The 22,235-nt window shown below is 41.3% G+C and overlaps 1 protein-coding gene across 1 annotated transcript in view; it reads left to right on the forward strand.

Annotated features, from left to right (window-relative positions):
• RFTN1 (raftlin, lipid raft linker 1) overlaps positions 1–22,235 on the forward strand; it is a 163,427-nt gene that overhangs the window by 51,765 nt on the left and 89,427 nt on the right. The window contains exon 2 of the mRNA XM_006770209.2: positions 3,082–3,268. Coding sequence (XP_006770272.1) covers positions 3,082–3,268 — 187 coding nt within the window. The remainder of the gene's footprint in view (positions 1–3,081; positions 3,269–22,235) is intronic.

Here is a 22,235-nt window from a genome sequence, read left to right on the forward strand (position 1 = left end):
CAGACTTTTCTGCTTTCCTGGCCAGTCTTTGTCACTGTTATTATTGATGGAGGTCCCTCCAGGATGCATGAGGGTGAATCATTGCTATAGATTTTATTTTCCCGTAAATTTCTTGCATGATGTATGGAAATGAGAGCTAGAGTATCTAATGGGAAGTAGCATTCCTAAGTACCTCTAGATTTTGTTTTTAAGTGTGTGTTTTAAAATGACATTATTTTAAAAGTACATTTAAAAACATTTAAATAATACTGTTTTTTACCTATAAAGGAGAAGATTAAAATGTCTCATAAACCCACCTCCCAGATGATCCCTGTTGATGATAATAGAATTAAAAGTACAAAATAATGGAAAAGCCACCTTTCCATCCTCCTCTCTCTATTCCACTCCCTCTCTCTAATATTGATGTTTTGTTTTTTGTGTATTTTTTTTTCCAGAAAAAAAAATGTATTCATGTCCTTCCTAATAGTTTTATACAGGAATATCATATGGCAATATTGTCAGATATTTTGCCTCCTAAGTTAGTAGTGTATCTTGGACTTGTTTCCATCGGCAAATAACAGATTTACCTTAATCTTAAGTGGGTCATAGGATTCATCACTGGGATGTCCCAGTATTTACCTCGCCCTCCAATGAAGAACTCTTTGGTTCAGGCTTTTGCTATGTGAACAACCCCGTAGTGAAGATCTTTGTCAATATACGTGTCTTTGAAAGCATGTTATGAGTCCAGCCATAGTTTGTACTTCCGAGTAGTGGGGCTGTTGGACAAAGGGTGTGTGCACTTTTAGGTTTGAAGGCATTGCCCTCCAGAAGGTTTAACCCCTATCAACAGTGATGGGCATACCTGTTTCCCCAGTGTTCTTGCCCACATGGATGTCATACAAGTAAAAAGAAAACCATTATATTATTTCAGTAGCAATACTATATAAAATAAGTAGGAATAAACTTGATAATTGTTCCATATCTAGGTGAAGAAAGCTTTAATGTGCACATAAGGGACCGACCCCCCCAAAAAAGCCTTGAGTAAACAAAAATTATGCCGTGTTCTTGGATGGGTACTTGTAGCCTGATGAAAATATTCATTCTCCTTTAGCTAAGCTATAATTTGAACTTGATCCAATAAAAATACCACAAGATTTTTTTTTGAGGGAGAATTTGATTAGCTGGTTTTAAGACCAATTGAAAAAAAAATACGTAAGAATAGATAGGAATATTCAGATAAGGACCAGGAAGATAGGAAAATTCAGGAAATAGCCTGAGAAGATATTAAAACTAATATGAAATGAAAATTATTAAAATGGGTTAATGAATCACAGTCATAAACTTAAATATATGCAGGAATATAATATATGATAAAGGTGGCATCTCAAATCAGTGAGGAAAAATGTGTAAACCTTGGGGGGGAAATGTTTAATTCATATTGCATACATTCCAAATGGATCAAAAATGTACATGCAAAAATGTGAAATATGTACTATAAGATATCACAGGAGAATTATTTTATAATTCCAGATCTCTGTGCTATAACATAAAACTCAGAAGTGGTTGAAGACAAGATTGATAAATTCAACTTCATAAGAAAAATTCTTCATGACAAAACCCCAGCTTAGATGCAAAGTTAAAGACAACAAATTGGGGAAAGATATTTGTAACGGGTATCACAACTGAGGACTATATTTCCTAATATAGAAAGAGTTTCTACAAACCACTAGAAAAAAAAGGGGAGGCTATAACTCAGTAGAAGATTGGGTAAAGATATGAACTGTTCACAGAAAAGGCAAGAAAGATAGTATTTAATCATGAAATGTTTAATTAAAAAATACAAATTGCATAATAAGAGGAATATAAATGAACACCTCACTATGAGATTAGCCAGTGATTGTGTAGCACTGATGAGAGGTAAGTCTGTACTACTCTGTAGAGGAAATCTGGCAATAACTGAAGATATTACAATGCATTTATCTTTAGCTCAGCAATTCCACACCTAGGAATTTACTTTTTAGATGTACTTTATGAGCTATATTTTTCATTGCAGCATTACTTATAAAAACAACAGTTTGAATAATCTCTGGTCCATCACACTATGGTACCCTGTGCACCTTTAAAAAGAATGAGAAAGAATTCTCTCTACTACTGTTGAATGGATTCTAAGAAAAGTGTACTGATAACTGATTAAAAAATGATTAAAAGCAAGGTGCATTCATGTTATACTATCATTTGGGTAAAAAGGGAGGGCGATATATAGACATATTTACTTGTATGAATTCGGCGATCGTTAAAGTGTATAATAAAAAATGGATAATACATATGTAATACCTTAATCAATAAGGAAATTTTAAAAAATAAAAAAATGGATAATAGTGCTTGCCTGTAGGGAAAAAGCCTGAGAGGCTGGGATGTAGTTTTCACTGCATATATGCTTATACCTTTTGAATTTTGAATTTTGTCTGTCCTTAAAATTTTTTAATCTAAATTTTAATAAGTGAAAATATTTGTTTTGACATGCATAGTTCTAATGTTTAGTTAATTTGGGTGTCTGCAAATAGTGATTGGCTTTTTATTTTTTTTAAGCAATTGCCTATTCATATACTTTGCCCATTTTTCTTTTTCTTTTTTTTGAGGGGGGAGTGGTTTCTTTGCACATCAAGGAAATCACCTCTTTGTCTTAAATATCACAGAAATTTTCTTCCAGTTTATCTTTTGAATTGTTGATGCTGCTGTTTGCCACCTGGCAATTTCATATTTGCACGCAGCTGTCACCTCCACCTCCTCCTCCTTCTTCTCCTTCTGCTCTTTCTTTTTTATTTTTTGAGAGTGTGGAAATGACATTTTCAAAGTATTCTCTGACAAAAATTGACTTTAGATTTAAAACATCCAATTACCAGTGTTTCTGGATGAGCTGGAAAATAGTCTGCTGGGTATTAAGTCCTCTTTGAAGATAGTAGTTAAGACATGAAAAAACTCATTTTTTAACAAGAGGTGACCTACAGGCCCCAGGAAAGGGCAAACGGAGAGGGACTTGGATGGGGCCGGGCAGGGGGTTTTGGTGGGTCTCTGATGAGCCTTTCCTCTCTCCACCCCCAGCCGAGCTCCCATGGTCCTCAGCAGTGAGGCTGGCCTCGCTGCGAGACCTGCCCGCCCAGCTCCTGGAGCTGTACCAGCAGGGCTTCTCGCTGGTGGCCCTGCACCCTTTTGTGCAACCAACCCACAAGCAGGAGAAGACACCCCTGGAGCACATCTTCAGGGCCATCCTGATCAAGAAAACCGACAGGTAAGGCCTCCAGGTTGGATGGGGAGCACCATGAGGTGGCTAATGTGTGTTGACAGGGCCTCTGCCCTCTGACAGGTAAGGCAAAACATTGACAACCAGAGAAAATTTCCGAGTGTCCTGTGAGTGTCCATGCCTGACTGCTTACATAGAGGGTTCCATTTTACACCTTTCCTCTCCTTTAATTTATTAGATTAAACTCAGCTAGAAAAAAGTGTCTCCTGCGAAGAGGAGTACTTCCAGAACAGTTGAAGTACAGCCAGTTAAAGTATAATGCTATAATTTGAAAAGCATGGCTAGGAAAACACCTTCATTGTTTTAGGCTACATACAAACTTAATGGTTTTCCCCAAACTCTAGACATACTTGACCATTTTGAGCCCCCCATAAATTCTGTCAATCCCTTAGGAGTAAAAACAAAACCCACCTGAATCTATTGCTGTAATTGATTTGGCTTTGATTTTGGCTTTCAAGGCTTTGAGGATGTTTCTCAGGATGGCTGGACCTGTTGAATGCTTCCTCTTGTATTTTTATTGGGTCTATATAGAAAAAGAGAGGTGGAGATTGGTTTCTCAAAAAAAACAATAAATATTAATTTTAAATATATTTTTTTAAAACAAGGTGGGATAGAAAACACAGTATGTTTTTGCTGCTTTTGTAAAAAAACAACAACACAACAACAACAATTGAAATAAAGTCTGGCAGAGGGAAATGGATCTGTCCTTCGGCCATCTGTCATGGAATGACAACATGAACCATAGTTTAAAAGGAGGGAGAGTGCAGAATAACTACTTCTTTTTTCTCTCTTTTCACAAGTTGGTTGGCCAGGTGGACAAACGTTGGGCTGGTGAGCTCAGGAGGACAGCCAGAGCAGGAGGCTGTGTGGCTAAGATGGGCTCCTCTTTGCTGCCAAGCAGAGTTCATTTCTTCACAGCTGATCAGGAGGGTTCTTAGTCTGAGCCAGTGTGCATGAGAATTTGAAGTGAAAGATGACAAAGGCCTTTGCTAATGTCCAGAATTACCATGGTATTTGTCGAGTGAAACTTGTCTTTAACATCTGCCTTTCTGGCATATTTGTTTCTTTACGTTGATTGGCTGTGGATCAATATCTAGGTCAATCACAAGAGGAAATGGTTCTGGGAGCCATGGTGGTTTCAGGTTCCACAAGAGACATGCATGATGACACTTACTGAGCATCTGCTGTGTGCCAGGCTTTTTGAGTGTCATTTCGTCCTCATAATCAGCCTAGGAAGTTAGATACTATTTTTATTTCCATTTTAAAGGTGAGGAAGCTAAGACCCAGACATTGAGGTATTTGTCAAGGTACCTAATGAGCTTACTTTCTAGAAGAGGAAAATGGGCCAAGCTGTTAAGAAGAATGAAACACTGGTGTGCAGGAGGGGTTTCAAAAAAGGGAAGATGCATTCTCTGTGGGTTTGAGTTCACTCTAGTCCAGAGTGTCTAGCTACCCACCAGGATGACTATAATGAACATTCTAGACACAAGAAATTCCTTGTACAACTTTGTGCTGGGTCTTCTTTGAAACTGCCCCCCGCTTTGTTTTTGTTTTAAAGAAATTGCAAAAGCTTGGTAATTTTCCAAGTACGATAATGAAAATGGCAATTTACCATTCTTACAGCAAAATGACCAAAAGAATTTGCCCACTTCCATTCCCTGTCAGTATTGTGTGGGAAGAGTGGAAAAGCAAGCATTTCATTATACAGTATAATTTTAAAGTACAGGCGCTTTCTCTCCTCACAAATGCAATAACCATGTTTTTGCATCATGAGAAAAAATACCCCACACGATTAAAATTAAACAATCAAAAAGTCCCACAACAGAACCTTTTCTTCAGGGAGTTTAGTAGAAACAAAACAAAATAAATCTTATGTGATTAATTTTTAATACAGACAGTTAAGATGATATTTTTCACGAAGTCTGCCAAAGTTCTGACAGCTGTAGATGCTGTTAAATGAAATGATTTCACTCTCCAAGAGGAAGTAAATGCCTAGTTAATGTGTTGTAAGTAGACCGCATTGAAAGAGGTGTAGATAAAGTTTCTAGATTACTGTCGGTCCAGATCAAGTTCATTAGCGACAATCACCATGGGATGACTACTCGAAACTTAGATATCAACCTTAATGTGTTTGAAAGGTGAACGTAAAGTTTTTGGCAAATAACTAGGTTTTAGGGTCTACAGCAAGACCAGGAAAAAGAACAAAACCATGCAAGCTTACATTCATTCATTCACACTTACTGAGCTTGTATTCTTTGTAAGGGACATGCTAGGAGCTTTACGTCATGGGACACTGGTGGGCACAGGTTCAAGGGTCACCTGCGTATGGAGCCTGCTTTCCAGGCATCTACAGTTTAACTGAGAAAATAAGGCATCATACCATGGGAGTCTGGGGAAAGGAGGAGTCACCTCCTGCTGGAAAGGATTCTAAGGAAATGTCTCTGGATGAAGTAGCTTTTCATTTGGACCTGGTTTCTTTCGGGCAAACAGGAATGATGCCCATGCGGTGGGAGGATTATATTTGTCTTATAATGAAATGTTTTTTAGTGGAGTTTGGGTAATTTGAGAGCATCATTGGCAGTCTAACTGGATTATTAATGAGTCATTCCCAAAGCTCGGTACAGTAACATTTCCCCGAGCTCTCTATCATTTTGACAAATTTCACTTAAATCTATGAAAAATTGTCTGATCCTTTCTTTTGAAAATTCTTATAAATGCCATTTCATTTTAGGATGGCAGGCCAAATCACACATCTAGTTATAAATTGTTCTTAATCCTAAGTGTGTTGAATTTAAAGTCAGTTACTTTGAAAACTGATTTCAAGAATGAATAGCCAAATGAGACACTTAGAATAAGTAGAGAGTTTGTACTTCCTTCTCTCTACTCTTTCTTTGGGACACAGAGTGATTTTTAACAGACAGTATTATTGCATTTGCTCTGAATTCTAAATACAGTTAAGTTGTCCTTCAATTTTTTTTTTCCGGGCAGTTTTCCTTAGAATAAGTTGCCAAAGATCTCAAAACATGATGGCTAAGAGAAGTCGGTTATTAAAATGTCACTGCTGATGTTTCATGAGTGTGGGTTTAATTCTAGGTCATTGATGGTTGTAGACATAAGTACAAAAATGCTTTGTGCCGATTAATTTTTCAGCTGTTGAATTGTCATTGTTCACACATCGAGCTAGTACAAGGTGTCAATGATGTGTTTTTCATCACGAATGGGTTGAAGTCACTTGAGTCCAGGTCCCCTGGAATAATACCTTATATGGTACAGAGGACCAGGACATTTGTCAGCCCTGTCGACATTTTGGCCTGGGGTCAGGGGGTGGGACACACAACGGAACTGCAGCTAATGGAGAGGGTGAAGCCCTGTTGGGGAGGCAGGAAAATGCATACAATCGAAACTGCCCTTGAAAATCTCCTTAATTGCTCATGAAATGTAATACCGTAGCATCTCTCTACCTGACCAATACATGTTTTCCTTTAGGAATAGCCCAGATTGGTGTGTCCAACAGTGAGCCCTGAGGGAAGTAATTTGGTTGGGGTTTGTAGAGTGTGTTCCTTAGAATCACACCTAGAGGGCTGAGATGCTTGTGCCCAGGGAGGTGTGTGTGTGGGAACTGAGACTGAGGAGACATCATCTCCACGCCTCCTGTCTCACATCCATTCTGGGACACATCTGCTGGCTGAGTAGAATAACTGGCACTGTTTTAAGTGGTAAGTGTTCCTCCCGTTCAGTTAGATTTTTCTAAGATAAACATGTGTGATGTGGCTTCACTAGGCAAAGATGATTCTAAAGAGCTCCCAGCTCTCAAGAAACTTATCTACTAGGGGAATGTAAAGTCTATATGCAAATTATGTGGGTCTCCATTTTCACCTCTCATTTGGAATTTGCTCAAGGAGCGGGGAGGCACCTCAGTTCCATCTTCTCTGGTCTGGAGGGATGGGTAGATTTGAACAGAGCACAAGTGGTGAAACACTGTCCCTTAGGACGCTGGCCTAGGGGAGCCAGGAGCCTGGGGAAGTTGGCCATGGATGATGTGGCGCGACCGGAGCACGAGGTCTGGAGGGAAATGGGGAGAAGCATGGGGCCTGGATCCAGGAGTCCTCTGAGCTGAGGAGTTTGAACTCTATCCTGAAGGCACTGGGAAGCCAGTGCAATATTTTTGTTTTGTTTTGTTTTGGAGGAGCAGCCATTAGAGGTGCTGAGTTTTCAAACGCTTAAGAGGGGAAGAAATGCAAGTTGAGAAAACATGGCGATAGTTATGGCGAGAGATGATCAGTAATTAGAGTAGGTTGTAGTAAAAAGCCAAGGAAGACAGATGTGAGATATGTCATAAGAGGAAATACTGGATTTAATGTTTAGCTGGAAAGGGACAGCATGGAGGAAGAAGACAAATCAAAATATGAGTCAGCTTTTGACTCCGAAAAACTGGGAGGATTAACTGGAAAGGGGCAGTGATGGGGAAGGGGATGTGTCTGATGGGTTTCCCCAGAGCGGACCCTGATAGGATCCTTAAGGAAGTTCTCCCAAGAGGAATCACTTAGGAGGGGAAACATAGGATAGGGAAGGGGAGGAAGCCATCAGGGTGCAACGCCTCAGCCTGATACAGGGGGAAGTGGTGAGTCTACCTTGAGGCTGGGCAACTGGCCTTCACCCTCCTGCACCTGGAAGCCATTTGCCATGAGCTGCTCCAGACACGTCCAAATCTAGGGCACATGCAGTTGAAGCAATTCCAATAGCCAAAAAAGACTTCAAGTCATGCAGAAGCTGAGGGACACGCAGAGCCGGGAAAGGTGCTCAGAGGGGCCCTGGGTGGAACACGGATAGCATCTACCACAGGAGAAGGGGAACAGTATTAGTTTGGTTGTATCATGTTTGTGGTAGTTGCTGATGGCAGGATGTCCACTGGGAGGTGTTTGCAAGGCGGTTAGGAGCCAGGAGAGAAGTCTGAGCTGTGTGAGGCCACGGCAAGCCCAGGAGGACCGGCCCACTTTGGTGTTGCTTACTGAGCCCGGGTTTGCTATGCTAGATGCCTCTGGTGGTCTCCGAGATGCAGTGGCTTGCTGAGAGCAGTGCTAATCAAGTGAGTTGCTCTGTCCCAAATTGAGCATCTGCTTGGAGTCTGAGAAGTCTTTCCTCTCGGACCGCGTCAGCAAGCCGAATGAGTCAGCTCGGCCACCCAGTGTCAAGCGATGCAGAGAAAGGCAGTTCGGTTGGCTTCTGGCTTTTATTTCCAGGAAAGCAAATCCCAGAGAGTGCTCAGCTTTACCGTTGGTCCCCCTCTTGAGGCCGGGAGTCTGAGCGCTTGAACACTGCCTTCATCCGAAGGCAGGGCCTGCAAGATCAGGTGCCCCGAGAGCTACGCATCTCGAGGAGAGACTCTTGTGGATTGAAGAGCCAACGCTAACTCTGCCCATTGTTGCCAAGTGTTGCCGAAACTTGAACTTTTTTCAAGAGCCAGAAATCTGGATTTTTAGGTGAAAACCTGTCTCTTTCAACCATTGCCTCACTTTTTCAAAATAACATTGTGTACCCCCGGCCCCACCCCGCTGGCTGCCATCTTGCAACCTTGAAGATTTCAGTTGCTCGTTTCCATGGAGTTGCTTCCCAATCTGAACTGCGGAGCCCCCCTTCTACCCACACACTCATCCGACCTCTCAGATGCTCTTGTTATTGGTTTTTATGTGTCTACCCTCCTACCTCCCCCTTGCTAAATCTTTCATCTTTGGATTCCGTTGCTTACTTAGAGTGCCAGGTGCTGAGTAGGTGTTACTCAATAGAATTTTCCTGACTTCAGTAGAATAATACCAGGCCCTGGAATTTTACTCCATCATTCATTAAAGGACCGTACATTCATGGCAAGATGGATCTGTTTGGGGTTTACACATTTGCCAGTACCCAAAGCGCACCTTGATAATGCATTCACACAACATGAGAGCCCAACTGGTGGAACACACACACGCACACACACACACACACACACAGGATCCTCTCATTGTCCAAATAACAGTGATTTTCCACAAGAGATATTGTTTTTCACTGTGGGTGTGTGGTTTTTTTTTTTTTTTCATTTTAAAAAACATCCAAAGGATGGCCTTCAAAGGGGTACGAATCTTTGGACCTTAAGTGGAGTACAAATGCATTACATCGCCTATGTGATAGCCCACATGATAACACGAACATTTTCTTTGGCATTTGAAAAGGGCAACACTGGGAAAGTACAAAATTATATCGGAACTAAAATGAAAATTCTCTTAAAAATTATCGTCGAGAGTGTCCTCTTTACGTGGCCTTGTGGCTAATTTCTACCAATTACTTCGACTCTTGGGAGAATTCTAGGGCTTCTAGAAAGAGGTTTCATAATTAAACGAAATACGCAGAGGGTGGTAGCGCCTACCGGGGTGTGCCCTAGAAAATGCTCATACGCGAGGCTGGGTTCAGCCCTGGAGCGTGCTGATTGTTGGAATCACACATGGGGAAGGAAAGTAACGCGGGCCTGGCAGTGATTGACATGTGTGACTGTGGCGGAGAAACCGCAGCAGCTGGTGTGTTCCCAGGGAGCAGAAACCGAGGAAGGTGGATTCAGTGTCCTCTTCTTAAATCAGAGCAGGGAATGTGAGGGTTTTGTTTAGCCGGGAGATTGTCATTTTGGATTCAGGTTCCCCACTCTTGGCTGGCGGCTGCCCCTCCTTGCTGGTGTGGTATCATCCTTCCATCAGTTTCTCAGGCTTCCAGAGGTGTTTGGAGAACTTGATTAGCTCTCTGGACTGCCATCCTGCCCCCCGCAGAGCTGTCCAGCATCACTGGACTACCTTAATGCATTCCCCCTATTTTCCCATCTCATGTGGAGTGACACCCTTTTCTGTGTTGAAGTTTCAGGATTCACTGTTAATTATTGTGTTTGCACGTTCCCGTCAAATATGCCAGCGTAAAGCCACATTCTCCTGGGGGAAAGAGAGTGGTGTTTTTTTTTTTCAATCCACACCCCTAGATGGCTTTCCTAGCTATTCTTTTTCTCTCTCTCCAAGGCATCCACCTTTATCCCAGTGAGAAGAGAGAGAGAGAGAGAGAGAGAGAGAGAGAGAGAGAGAGGTATTGTTTGCCTGAAAGCTCATTCCTCCCCTGCCCCAACCTGTCCTTGATTGTCTGTGTCTTTCCCCACGTTTGATTATTTATTTACTTATTTTGCTTCCTCAGAGAGAGAATTAGCAAACTAATGATTTCAGGTCTTTCCCCAGAAGTGGTTTGGAATGGCAGAGAGCAGTGAGCAGGGACCCAAAACACAGAAGCACAAGCACAAACTTTCTTTGAAATTTCCTGTTGATCTTAAAACTTATGCAAACACTACAGTACTATGAAATGCCTGTATTTGTTTTAAAGTAAAATAAATAAAAGCTTTCCCTGCTTCCACACATATACACAATCTTTAAATAAAATTGGACTCTCTGGGAAGATTGATTTCTGTGGCATTGCAGTTGGACTATAGGGACACTTACTGTTTTGAGGTCCATATACACGCAGTGTAGGTAATGTAGTTGTAAATAATTTTACTAAAGTCTTAGACTTTTGTATTTACATGACTATCACATATTAAATTTAGGAACCAAGTTGTCTTACTTTAAGTATTCCTGCCAAATTTTTTTTTCTCTTCCTTTTCAATCAGAGACAACTTAGGTTATGTGTGTTTTTCAAACTGAGAAAGATGTAATGGGTTTTACCAGGTGATCGGTCCTAGAAAAGACTAGTTCTAATTGAATTTTACATTTCTAGCTATGGGTGCAGCAGCAGGTGAGAAATAGCTTTGGATCCATCTCTGTACATTATGAGTGGTTTCAGTGTCTTGAGATTTTGATATAATCATTATCTCTATAATCTCTCTAGCTGTTTTCTATAAGTTTTAAGTGGTTGAAAGATAGAACCATGTTACAAAGAGGTGATTGCTATAAATATGATATAGGGGAGTACATCATTTCATTTGCTTCCTATTCATCCATCACGAGTTGGAACTTAAAATGGCTAGAAAGATTTTAAAAACCAAAATAGTAACTCGCATGCATACAACACCTGCTTTCTGAGGGTCTGAGAGCACTTGGGCTTCATTCCTTATGTGTTAAGTGTTACAATTTATTCCCACTATGTCCTACTGATGGTTGTTTTGGTTGTTAGTATTTGTTGAAAATATTATTGTGTGATCAGCAGTGGGTTAGACTTACTCTGTTTTGTAGCTGAAAAGTACCATTATCTTTATCCCCACATCCCATTTTATATCCTTGGAAAATTGGGCTGAAGAAGCTGTGGTATTAATGACTTCTTCGTGATGAAATCTGGGGTGGTGAGTGGGTATGGGCTTAAGTCCCATCTTTCAACTCAGGGGCCTGGAGCTTATTGGGAGGTTCTCAGATAATTCCCAGAATCCTCTGGGCCTTGCAGCATCCCCAGCCCCCATGGCAGCCTATGGGACCACACGCCTGGTTATTCCCCAGCTGGTTTCAGGACATAGGGCTCCCACTGCGAAGTATTTGGGGCTTCCCCAGATGGGCTCCCCAGATGGGCTTCCCCTATACATACCTCCATTCAACAGGCTGGCTGGGTCTTGTCAGTTTCTGTACTAAAACGGTCCTATGCAAATGATAGTTCTAAGGTCATTCAAGCATCATTTTCCCTCTGTTCCCTAAAGTCGAAATCAAAATGTATTTATCAGGTGTCTTTGTCTTGTATCTTTTAAGGCCGTAGCCTTTGTTAGAGACGATGAGATGGCATAGTCCCTGCTCTAGGGAGGTTTATAACCTACCTGACTTGTTGAAATTTTCATTCTCAGACTTCTATAGTTCAAATCCCCTAAACTCTGTGAAGCAACCTGGATCTTACTCTGAACAAAAGCACACTTTTCTTGTAAAAATCATTAATATGTTTGCAGGCACTTCCTAATATGACTTATCATTTATGGTAATAGTCAAAATAGCTCCCATGTATTTATTGCTGTGGCTAGGGAGAGTTCTTGTTCATTGCTTCATGATATACATTAGGGTGAGAGTTAGGGTAGGACTTCTCAATGTATAGTTTTTAGCTACTGACATTTTGGGCTGGATAAGTTTTTGTGTGGGAGAGTGTGCGTTGTAGGACATTTAGCAGCATCCTGGCCTCTACCCACTAGATGCCTAGCAAACATCCCTTCTCCCCGCCTCTGCATTTTGACAACCAGAAATGTCTCCAGGACATTACCAGCTGTCCCCTGACAGGCAAACTGCTCCCACTTGAGAGCCATGGACATGAGGAAGGAGTTCTAACTTTATTTTCTTCCAGAGAACTGTCATTGCCAACAGCATTTATTACATTAACCTAACTGCCCCTGGATGAAATGCCACCTTTATTATAGGTCGGATTTCTATACATACCTCATCTACTCCGGATTCTTTATTGTTCCGTGATTCATTTATTGATTTTTGTGCTAATACCATGCTATTTTGATTACAATGGGTCTGCAGTGTATATTATCTAGTAGGGCACTATTCTTCTTTTTCAGGATTTGGCTATTTTTTCACATTGATATTTTTCCATATAAAGTCTAAAGTGGTTTTTCTTCAGTTCCCAGTAAACCCTACTGGAATTATAATTATACCTACATACTAATTTAAAAAGAATTTCTAAGAGCATAGAAATTCAATATTTGTGTTTTCAAGAGTATAGAATTCATTATTCATTGTCAGAAGTAAATTTCTGTCTTAGAGCATTGTGATCATTCTGAAAAGGCTGTGTACTGTCTACACCAGTTGTTACCAACGTACCTTTGTTGAAGGAGAACTGAAGTTTCTATGTATATTTATATTGAAAAAGTAGAGAAATTATGGATTATTAATATTTATCATTCGTTGTGAAGGTGGTACCCCTGGCTGGCTGCAGATGTCAGAGGCTGCCTGTCTATAGGAAGCAGGAGGGGCCCTGGGGAAGGCCAGGTTCAGAGGAATACTTTCAATCCAGAGCTCAGTGAAGTGTTTGTGGATCATTTTTTTGTAGTTTTAACTATATTAACCCCCATGCAGTATACATATGGCTTACAATTTTTCTGTAAAGTGATTGCAGATTGAAGAGAATATCAATAATATAAATGTAAAATCCCTCCCCCTCTCTGAAATTGCCACACTGACTTATCTCCAGTTGTTCATAAGAGCTTCGTTAGTGAGATTTAAAAAAAAAAATCAATGCTTACTTATTCAGATCAGACACAAGATGGCCACAGAAATTAGACTCATCTAGAAGACATTTTGAAATGTGGATTTACTTATACTACTGTTAACCGTGGGTCTCATTTCACATGTATATTATACCTTGAAATACTATGAACTTACTGTGATTATAATTTTTAAATATTGCTTATGTCATCTGTTTCTGATCTTTTCAAACTTCTGTATGTATTGTTTTATAACATAGGTAAAATGTTGGTATAGCAGTTAGTATTCAGAAGTTTTTACCGACAGGATGTGTGATCAGAGAATTTGGAGACCACTGACCCATGAAGCTTCTGTGTCACACTGATGCTTCCAGAAACAGGTGGAGTCTTGCTACTCCAAGTATGGTTCATGCACCAGCAGGCATCACCTGGGAGCTCCTAAGAAATGCAGGTTCCCAGGCCTGCCCAGACCTGCTAAATCAGAATCTTCGTCTTCACATGATCCCAGGTGATGTCCGTGTTCATGTTAAAGTTTAAAAACAGAGTTAAGCTGTGTTTTTCTATTACATAGCTGCTAGCCTCGTGTAGCTATTTACATTTAAATTAATTAAAATTGACCAAAATTAAAAATTCAGTTCCTGGGTTCTACTTAGCCACATTTTAGGTGCCCGGTAGCAACATGTGGATGGTGGCTACAGTATTGGACAGTGAAGATATAGATAGAACATTTAAATCATCAGACTCAATTAGAGGGTGTAAGTAGGGAGAGCTAGGAAAGAAGGAAAGGATAATCAAACTTGAATTAGAACATGCGTGTGCATTAAGTGTAGATAGAGAAGACACTTCCTGTCACTCAACTGGACATGGCCCATGAGAGAGCCTTAGGAAAAGTGTTCGTGTGTGGAGCTCTTACTGTTATTTTGTTTGCCGGTTATTGACTTTCATGAATCAAAAAATATCAGGCAGCCCTGCTTTTATTCAGTGCTCTGTCTATGATAAGGTATTATTTATGCACAAATACTAAAATATTAGTCCTTTCCATATCTTTCACAGTAAATGAGGAGCCTTACAGGATTCCAGAGAAAGCAAGGGTTTGCCCCAAATCTCCTTAGCTTCTGGTTCTCTTTTCTGTAGTTCAGGTTGGTGGGGGTTGAAATTCTTTCACAGGTACATCCTACAGGGACCACTGGGGTGAGGCTGGTTTGTTTTCCTCTTGCCTTTTAAGGTTAATGGTGAACCTATTGTGCTGTGCTGGTCTCTGATGCTTTTACCTACCAGGGGGCCTGTGAGACAGGATGTGGCAACATTTTCTCTAGAATCAATAGCAGTCAGAACTGGATAGTTAGGTGCCCATGGTGACTTGCACCCACGTGGCAGTGCTCAAGAGAGTGTTTGGTTTGGGTATCATTTGCACACCTTCCCCCATCAATTCCAGAATGTTCTTGGTGATACCAAGCCCTTACCAACAGAAGTGGTGAATGTCTGTTGGTGAATGAGGAAGGGAAAATTAGAAGAAAAGGCAATGGATTAATTCTCCTTCTTCCTATTTTAGAACTCCCCTGGTGAACTCTATAGTTAGGTGCCTTATTTAAAGACTTAGTAGGATTTGTTTACTTGGCTATCTTTTCTTCATGCATTTTTCTAAACTTCAGTATTAAGGGTAACTTTTGACTCCAGAAGCCTCATTTTTATTTTTATTTCTTTTTGGTAGATTTGGTTCATTTTGAAAAGGGGAGGTCATAAAAATTACCTGAAATCTTTTCCTCATTGTTCTGAGAGTATCTTTTGGACGAGCTGTTTATTCCCCTCCCTCCCTCCACATCACAACCGCCACCAAATTACAGAGACAAGAAATAGCTAAACTCTCTTATTCATCCACTCCCTCTACAACAACCTTAGCTCCGTTCTCGTTTCTGCTCTCTTAAAATATTCTTCCCCTCTTCCTACATCATACATGGTGCTGCTTTAACCTCCCTAAAATCCGGATTTGTATCTTTTATTTCAGACCATCCGTGACTTTCCTTGACCTCAAAATGAAGTGCAGTCCCATCCTGTTGCAACACCCGCTCAACCTTTCTTTCCAACCTCGTTTCTTACTTTTCTGCTCCACGTACTGCAGAGCCTCAATCTCAGATTCATCCTAACAACAAATTCGTCCATACATTCACTAGGCCAGTGACAGCGAACCTCTGATACGCGAACTCATTTTTTTGGTTGATTTTTCTTTGTGAAATGGCATTTAAATATATAAAATAAATATCAAAAATATACATCTTTGTTTTACTATGGTTGCAAATATCAAAAAATTTCTATATGTGACACGGCACCAGAGTTAAGTTAGGGTTTTTCAAAATCTGACACGCCGAGCTCACCATCACTGCACTAGGCTGATGTTTACGGATGTAACTTAACTATAATAAACAACCCTTCATGTGTGTGTGTTTTTTTCAAACTGACCTACTTATTTTTTCCATCATATAACTCATGCTACCTCTAGATCCTTACTGATTTCTGTTCTTGGTGCCTTTTATCCATTGACCCATCACTAATTTCTACCCAGCTTCAGAGTCTCAGCTTATATGCTCCTTGTTTTTTAAAAAATGTCTGATCCCTGACAGTGGAAATAACTGAACTCTCCTTGCACTTTTGTTTATGTAGCCTTCCTCTTTCCTTAGAGTGCAAGTTTCTTAAGGGCAGAATCTAACTCAATGCCTTATGTACGGCACATATGGTCAGTGGTCAAGAAGGTGATAAAAAGATGAATAAATAAATGAATAGATGTTTTTATTGTTACTGGTTTTACATAAGCGAATGAAATTAGAAAAAGGCTTCTTTCTCTTTGATTGACAAATCTTTTTTCAGATCTGTAGCTAATTTCTGTCCCCCACCCCCATCTTTCGCCTTAAGAAAAAAATGAAAGCCATTATGATCATTCTCTTTGAGCCTGGTGTTGCCTTGGGGGAATATCTTAAAATTTCTTCCTGTTTCCCAGAGAGAGAGAATTTGTTTCTGTAATTTAGTAATATTTTTATTCTAGTTGGAGAAGTGCCTAGTAATCTAAATTTGTGTTTGTTAACCTTTTCTTTCTGATTATTCCTAAATGAAACAAAAGTAGTCTTATTGATGAACTGCACATTCTCTCTCCTTTCTTTTCATAACTCAAGTTCAAACTCTGCTTCGTGTCCTGGGAAAAAGAAGATGTTTAAACTCATGGTCTTTGAAGCGATCTAAGGGCTCTCTGAGTTGCAGTGAGATCTCTTACATGTTTATTATTTAAAAGTAGTGTTATGAAGTTTTTATTCGCATGTTTATTATTTAAAAGTATAGTTTACAATAATTTTTCCACAGGCATTTGTTTTTTAGTCTCCTGATGTCAGATCTGCCACGAGACCAAAATGAGTGTTCAACTTACGGCTTGGCATTTCTTCAGAATAATGTGAGGGTTAACCCTTTTGCCTGCGATAATTTTAAATATTAAAGCACTCATACGTATTACAGTCTTTGCCTGCCGACATGTTCTTGGCTTAATAAATGGTTATGACCCAGCCACTGTGACTGCAGACAAGGGGGCTGTGTACATGTACTGGCCATGGTCTGGTTGGATCCCGGGGGGCACCAGGGAGAAAAACCTGCTGAGTCATTCCAAGGAATGAAATATCTGGGTTGGGTTTAAGGGTTAGTAATTCTGATTATGGTACAAATAGATAATCTGTTCCTTCTTATCTCTTCCCTGACATGCAGCCTCCTGTGACTCATATTGTAGCTTTGTGCATGTAACCCAGAAGCCAGAGACGGGTGGCTCAGAGGTCAAATTCAATCTCAAACATCTTGGCCTACATTACTTTGTTTGGAGCCAAAATTTAATAGTTGTGGCTAACATTAAAGCACAGTTTAATGACTTATTTTTAAAAATACTAGATTTGGCAATCCTGCTCTGGAATTCCTAGTAACAACTGAGATAGAAACTGCCCAAGTTTGTGATGGTGGTCCCTACAATACCATAGTGACGTGGCACGTGCCATTTAGCATCACTGCTGCACTGTGACTTGCCTCATGGTGGGGCCCAGTGCGTCTGCAGCCACATTGCTCTCAGACACGGGAATGTGGCAGGGCACCCGGCAAGACTGTGTTGGAAGACAAAGAGGAGGGAGCATCTTCCTTGGGGCACACAAAGACCGTTTCTGTATCTTTTATTGAGAACAAAATGTCTAGATTATGTGTTCTCATAAAAAACTCCTTTCACGCATTGTTTATGGACCTTCACGTTCACCTTCCTCGGTTGACCTTCTGACCCGCTGCCTGGGGAGTGACCACACAACTCTGGGCAGACGGGAGAGTTGTAATGCGAGGATCTCCGAGCACAGCTCTGAGTCTGCACACAGTTTTTATGCCCGCTGATGTTTGTGTATGGGTAATCAGGTCCGTGTGGCACAGAGTAGGTGGTCTTTATTGTGGTCTTAAAACGACTCTGACTCCTGTGGCCAGGTATATTGACCTCTAAGGTACTTTAGCACACGGGCTATTTGCCCTCCTGTCCTGCCCTTAGGAAAGGTGTGTGCACAGATGCGCAGTGTCTGGATCTGCTTTTATGTGTCTGTTTGACAGGTGTTTGTTTAAATTTCCTATTTGCTCACATTCAGTTTTTGGCCCAAGTCCTATTTATAAGGTGTCAAACAAACGAGGACTGTTGGGGATGATGAAAATGTTCTGGAAACAGATAGTGGCAATGCTTGCACAACAATGTGAATCTACTTCATGACACTGGATTGCACACTTCAAAATGGTTAAGGCAGTAAATGTTTTATATATTTTTACCACACACACACAAAAATTGAAAATAAGTGGGAAGCATTTGTGAGGTTTTTTTTTTTACCAAAAGAGACATGGTTAGAGAAAGGTGTCTTGTATTTCCTTTATCTCTGCTCCTTTTTCGTGGAGGTTTTTCTTCTTCACGTCTGCATACCGGTCTCTACAGGACATTCTTTCTGTGTTTTCTCTTTTTCATGACTTATTTGGTTATCTGCCAAGGAAAATCAGAGTGGCAGTGACAGTGGCCGTAACCACACACAGTTCTTCACTTTGACTGCACGTTAGAATCACGGGGGAGTTTCCAAGGCCTCTTTGCCTCAGACGTACCTTGTACCACTTAAGTCAGAATGTGTGAGAACTCCCTATGATCCCGAGATTGGCGCAGCCAGGCCTGCAAATGCCTGTCCTGTGGGAAATCCTGTCTGGTTCACAGAGCCCAGGGTTTGCTTGTTGGGTTGTTCCAGTGCCTAAAGTTGGGGCACATCACAGGAGATTATTCTTTCCTCCCCCAGACTCAGCTACTTCCGGCCTTGACCTCATGGGATTTGGGGGGTGTCATTGGAGAATTATAGTCAGGCAGCGGGTGTAGGTATAGTTTAAGACTAGAGACACTGACTCAGAGAAGAAATGCTACCGAAAAACGAAAGAAGGGAAGCCATCATACACTGTGGGAACACACAAAGCAAACACACAAATTCCCACAGTGTATGATGGCTTCCCTTCTTTCGTTTTTCAAAATAAATTCTATTTGGGGATAATTTTAGATTAACAGAAAAGTTATAAAGAAATTATAGAGAATTTCAATATGCCCTTCACTGAGTTTCCCCATCATTAATATTTTACATTGCCACGGTACATTTGTCAAAACTAAGAGATGGATATGGGTACATTACTGTTAACTAAATTGTGGACTTTATTTGCATTTCATCAGTTTTTTCTATTAATATTCTCTTTCAGTTCCCAGATACCAGGTAGGGCACTGTCCTGCAGCAATTGTCAGGTTGGGATGGCTTTTTTCAATGTGATGGGCTCTGGTGTCTCAGCTGTTTCTCCGGTGTCTGAAGCAGTCGGGGCCACTGTGGTTTTGTGCCTGGATAACAACACGTTGCTACACTCGAAGCATTTGAATTCATTTTGTTTTACTCATTCTTGGCTTTCAGGACATCACTTCTCTGCTCAATAATGCCCTTTTATTCCCTCTTCCTTTCAGAAAAATCCCTGTATACCTGTGAGGGCCCTAAGATGTGGGATGGGTCAGAGCTCTTTTTAGTTCAGGTTGGCCCCAGCCGTTTCTGGGAAATGACCCAGCAGCATGAAGATGACTTTTTTACATGGAGCCAGACTCTTCTGAACCAGATCCACGGATTAATGTGATCATTGGCCCATTGAACAGGTTACTCAGACATTCAATGTGAACAGATTTCCTCATCCCTGTGAATTAAGTGCAATTTCCTTCTTGGGGTTCCTAAAAGATAAGTAAATTAAAGAGAAGATTATAAATTTGTTAATTGAAGCAATTGACAGGGTGGCTCATAGCCTCCTCCTTGAAGTGCAGTCTTGATTTGACTTCCAGGATAGTACGGTCTCTTGGTTTCTTTCCCTCCTCCCCGGATACTCTTTCTGTCTCCTTTGCTGCTTTCTCCTCTTTTCTCCCCAACCTCATCATAGTCCCAAAGCTCATCCCTAAGTGCTCTCTCTTGACATTAATTGAGATCTCATCTAGTCTCACGCTTTAAATATCATCTGGAAGCTGGTAACCCTTAATTTACATCTCTAGCCCTATCTCCTGAAGTACAGACTCAAATGTGTATTAAACTGTCTACTGGCATATCTACTTGGATATCTGCTTGATATGTCAAATTCAGCACATCTGAAACGTAATTCTTGATCTTCCCCCAAGCATGCGCCACCCACAGCCTTCCCGATCATAGTGGTGGCACCTTCATCCATTCTCCCGGTTGCCAAGGAAGAAACCCTTAGAGTCATCTTCACCTGCTTTCTTCCTTCACACCCCACCACTTGTCCATAAGGCAGTCTTGAGGGTTCTACCTTGAAAATATATCCAGAATCCAATTCTCACCTCTGCTACACTCCCATCAACTCACTTGGAGCTGCCATCTTCCGGGGGATGTCCACTTCTCTGTGCCAGAGTGGTCCTTGCTCTCAGTGGCACAGAACCCTCATGGCTGGCCAGCGACTGGATCTTGTGGTCCGGATCCTATACCTGGCCACTAAGTGGGAGGCCTGTTCTGAGCCCGAAGCTGCAATATCTTCCTCCCCGGCAACTGTTACTAGTTTTCTATGCTCTGTAATAAATTACCACAAACTTGGTGGCTCAAAACAACATCCATTTTTTTAAAATATATTTTATTGATTTTTTACAGAGAGGAAGGGAGAGAGATAGAGAGTTAGAAACATCGATGAGAGAGAGACATCGATCAGCTGCCTCCTGCACATCTCCCACTGGGGATGTGCCCGCAACCCAGGTACATGCCCTTGACCGGAATCGAACCTGGGACCTTTCAGTCCGCAGGCCGACACTCTATCCGCTGAGCCAAACCGGTTTCGGCAACATCCATTTATTATCTCACACTTTCTGTTGCTTATCTGTGTTCTCATCCGGCTGCATTCTAGGTGTTGGTTGAGTCTGTGTCCTCATCAGAGGCTCGACCAGGAAAAGACCTGTTTCCAAGCTCCCTCAGGTTGTTGGTGGAATTGATCTCCTTGCAGTTGTAGGACTGAGATTCCTGTTTCTCACTGACGGTTGTCCAGGGGCTGCCCACAGCTCTTTGCCACATGCCGACTCCCGGCACGGCAGCTTACCTCTTCAGAGCCAGCAAGGGTAGTCTCTAGCTCCAGTCTTAACACGAAATGTAACCATGGGCGTGACATCCCATCCCCTTTGCCGTGTTCTGCTGATTGGAAGCAAGTCCCAGGTCCTGCCCCCACTCAATGGGAAGAATTACACAAAGCCTTGAACTCCAGGAGGTGGAGATCACTTGGGGGTCACCTTAGGGTATGTTCAACACAGTAACCATTACTACCACCTCTCAGTGCTGAGGAGCCTAGAAACTCCCTCCGGCAGCCCCACAGGCAGTCCTTTGCCTATGTATTTGATACTGTTTTTCATACGGTTCGTGGCAGGGGGAGGATTTCTGTGTGACTGTGCCTGCAACCGGCTCTGGCCCAGCACCTTCCCAGAGTGCTGACTTCGAAGGCTCGGGCAACCAATACCTGTCCTCAGAGGATTTCGGAGTCTTTGCCACCTCTTCTCCCCTTCACTCTTCAGTGTTACTATCCTTTTATTACAGATTGTGGAGATCATTCCTAAAGGCGAGGGGAGACTTAATAATTGCTCATCTTTTCCTCCAATATGCATTCGATTTGCTTTACCAAGAGACTATAGACCGAGATGTGGTTTTTTATGTTTCACCTAGAAAATTTGTAATAATGCTGATTTTTGTTGACCTTTGATACTTCTTCCAGTTCAGTAGCTGAGTTGATTATCTGACAGGATGAACCAGAGCTGTGTTTCTTTGCATAGAAGCTCTTGTTCCAGAAGCAAAGATGGTAGTTATTAGATCCTGAACTAAAGATGATCTCTTATGAGTCTGGGTGTGAATTGCTTAGAGCTAGACTCTCCTTGCCTCCCTTCATTGTATGGGTGTTTAACCAAGTAAATACAGTGTTGACTTGATGATTACTATTTTTCAGCCTAAATCATTTCGACTCTCAATGGGTATTTATAAATAACCTCATACAGTCTGACATTAGTCTCAATGTGACAGAGCAGCTGGGATTTCACATCTGAGAACACTCCTCCTCCTCCCACGCCTATCTTTGTTGTCTGAGACCCACACAGAACATATGACAGTATGTCATAACCAAGTCTTCTCTTTCAAAAGTCTGGAATCTTCTGCCCCTAGTTCTTCATATGTCTTTTGTTTGTGGAGGGGGAAGGGGAATAAAAAGGTA

This window comes from Myotis davidii, unplaced genomic scaffold (genome assembly GCF_000327345.1).
Source record: "Myotis davidii unplaced genomic scaffold, ASM32734v1 scaffold962, whole genome shotgun sequence".
In the NCBI taxonomy this organism is placed as follows: Eukaryota; Metazoa; Chordata; class Mammalia; order Chiroptera; family Vespertilionidae; genus Myotis; species Myotis davidii.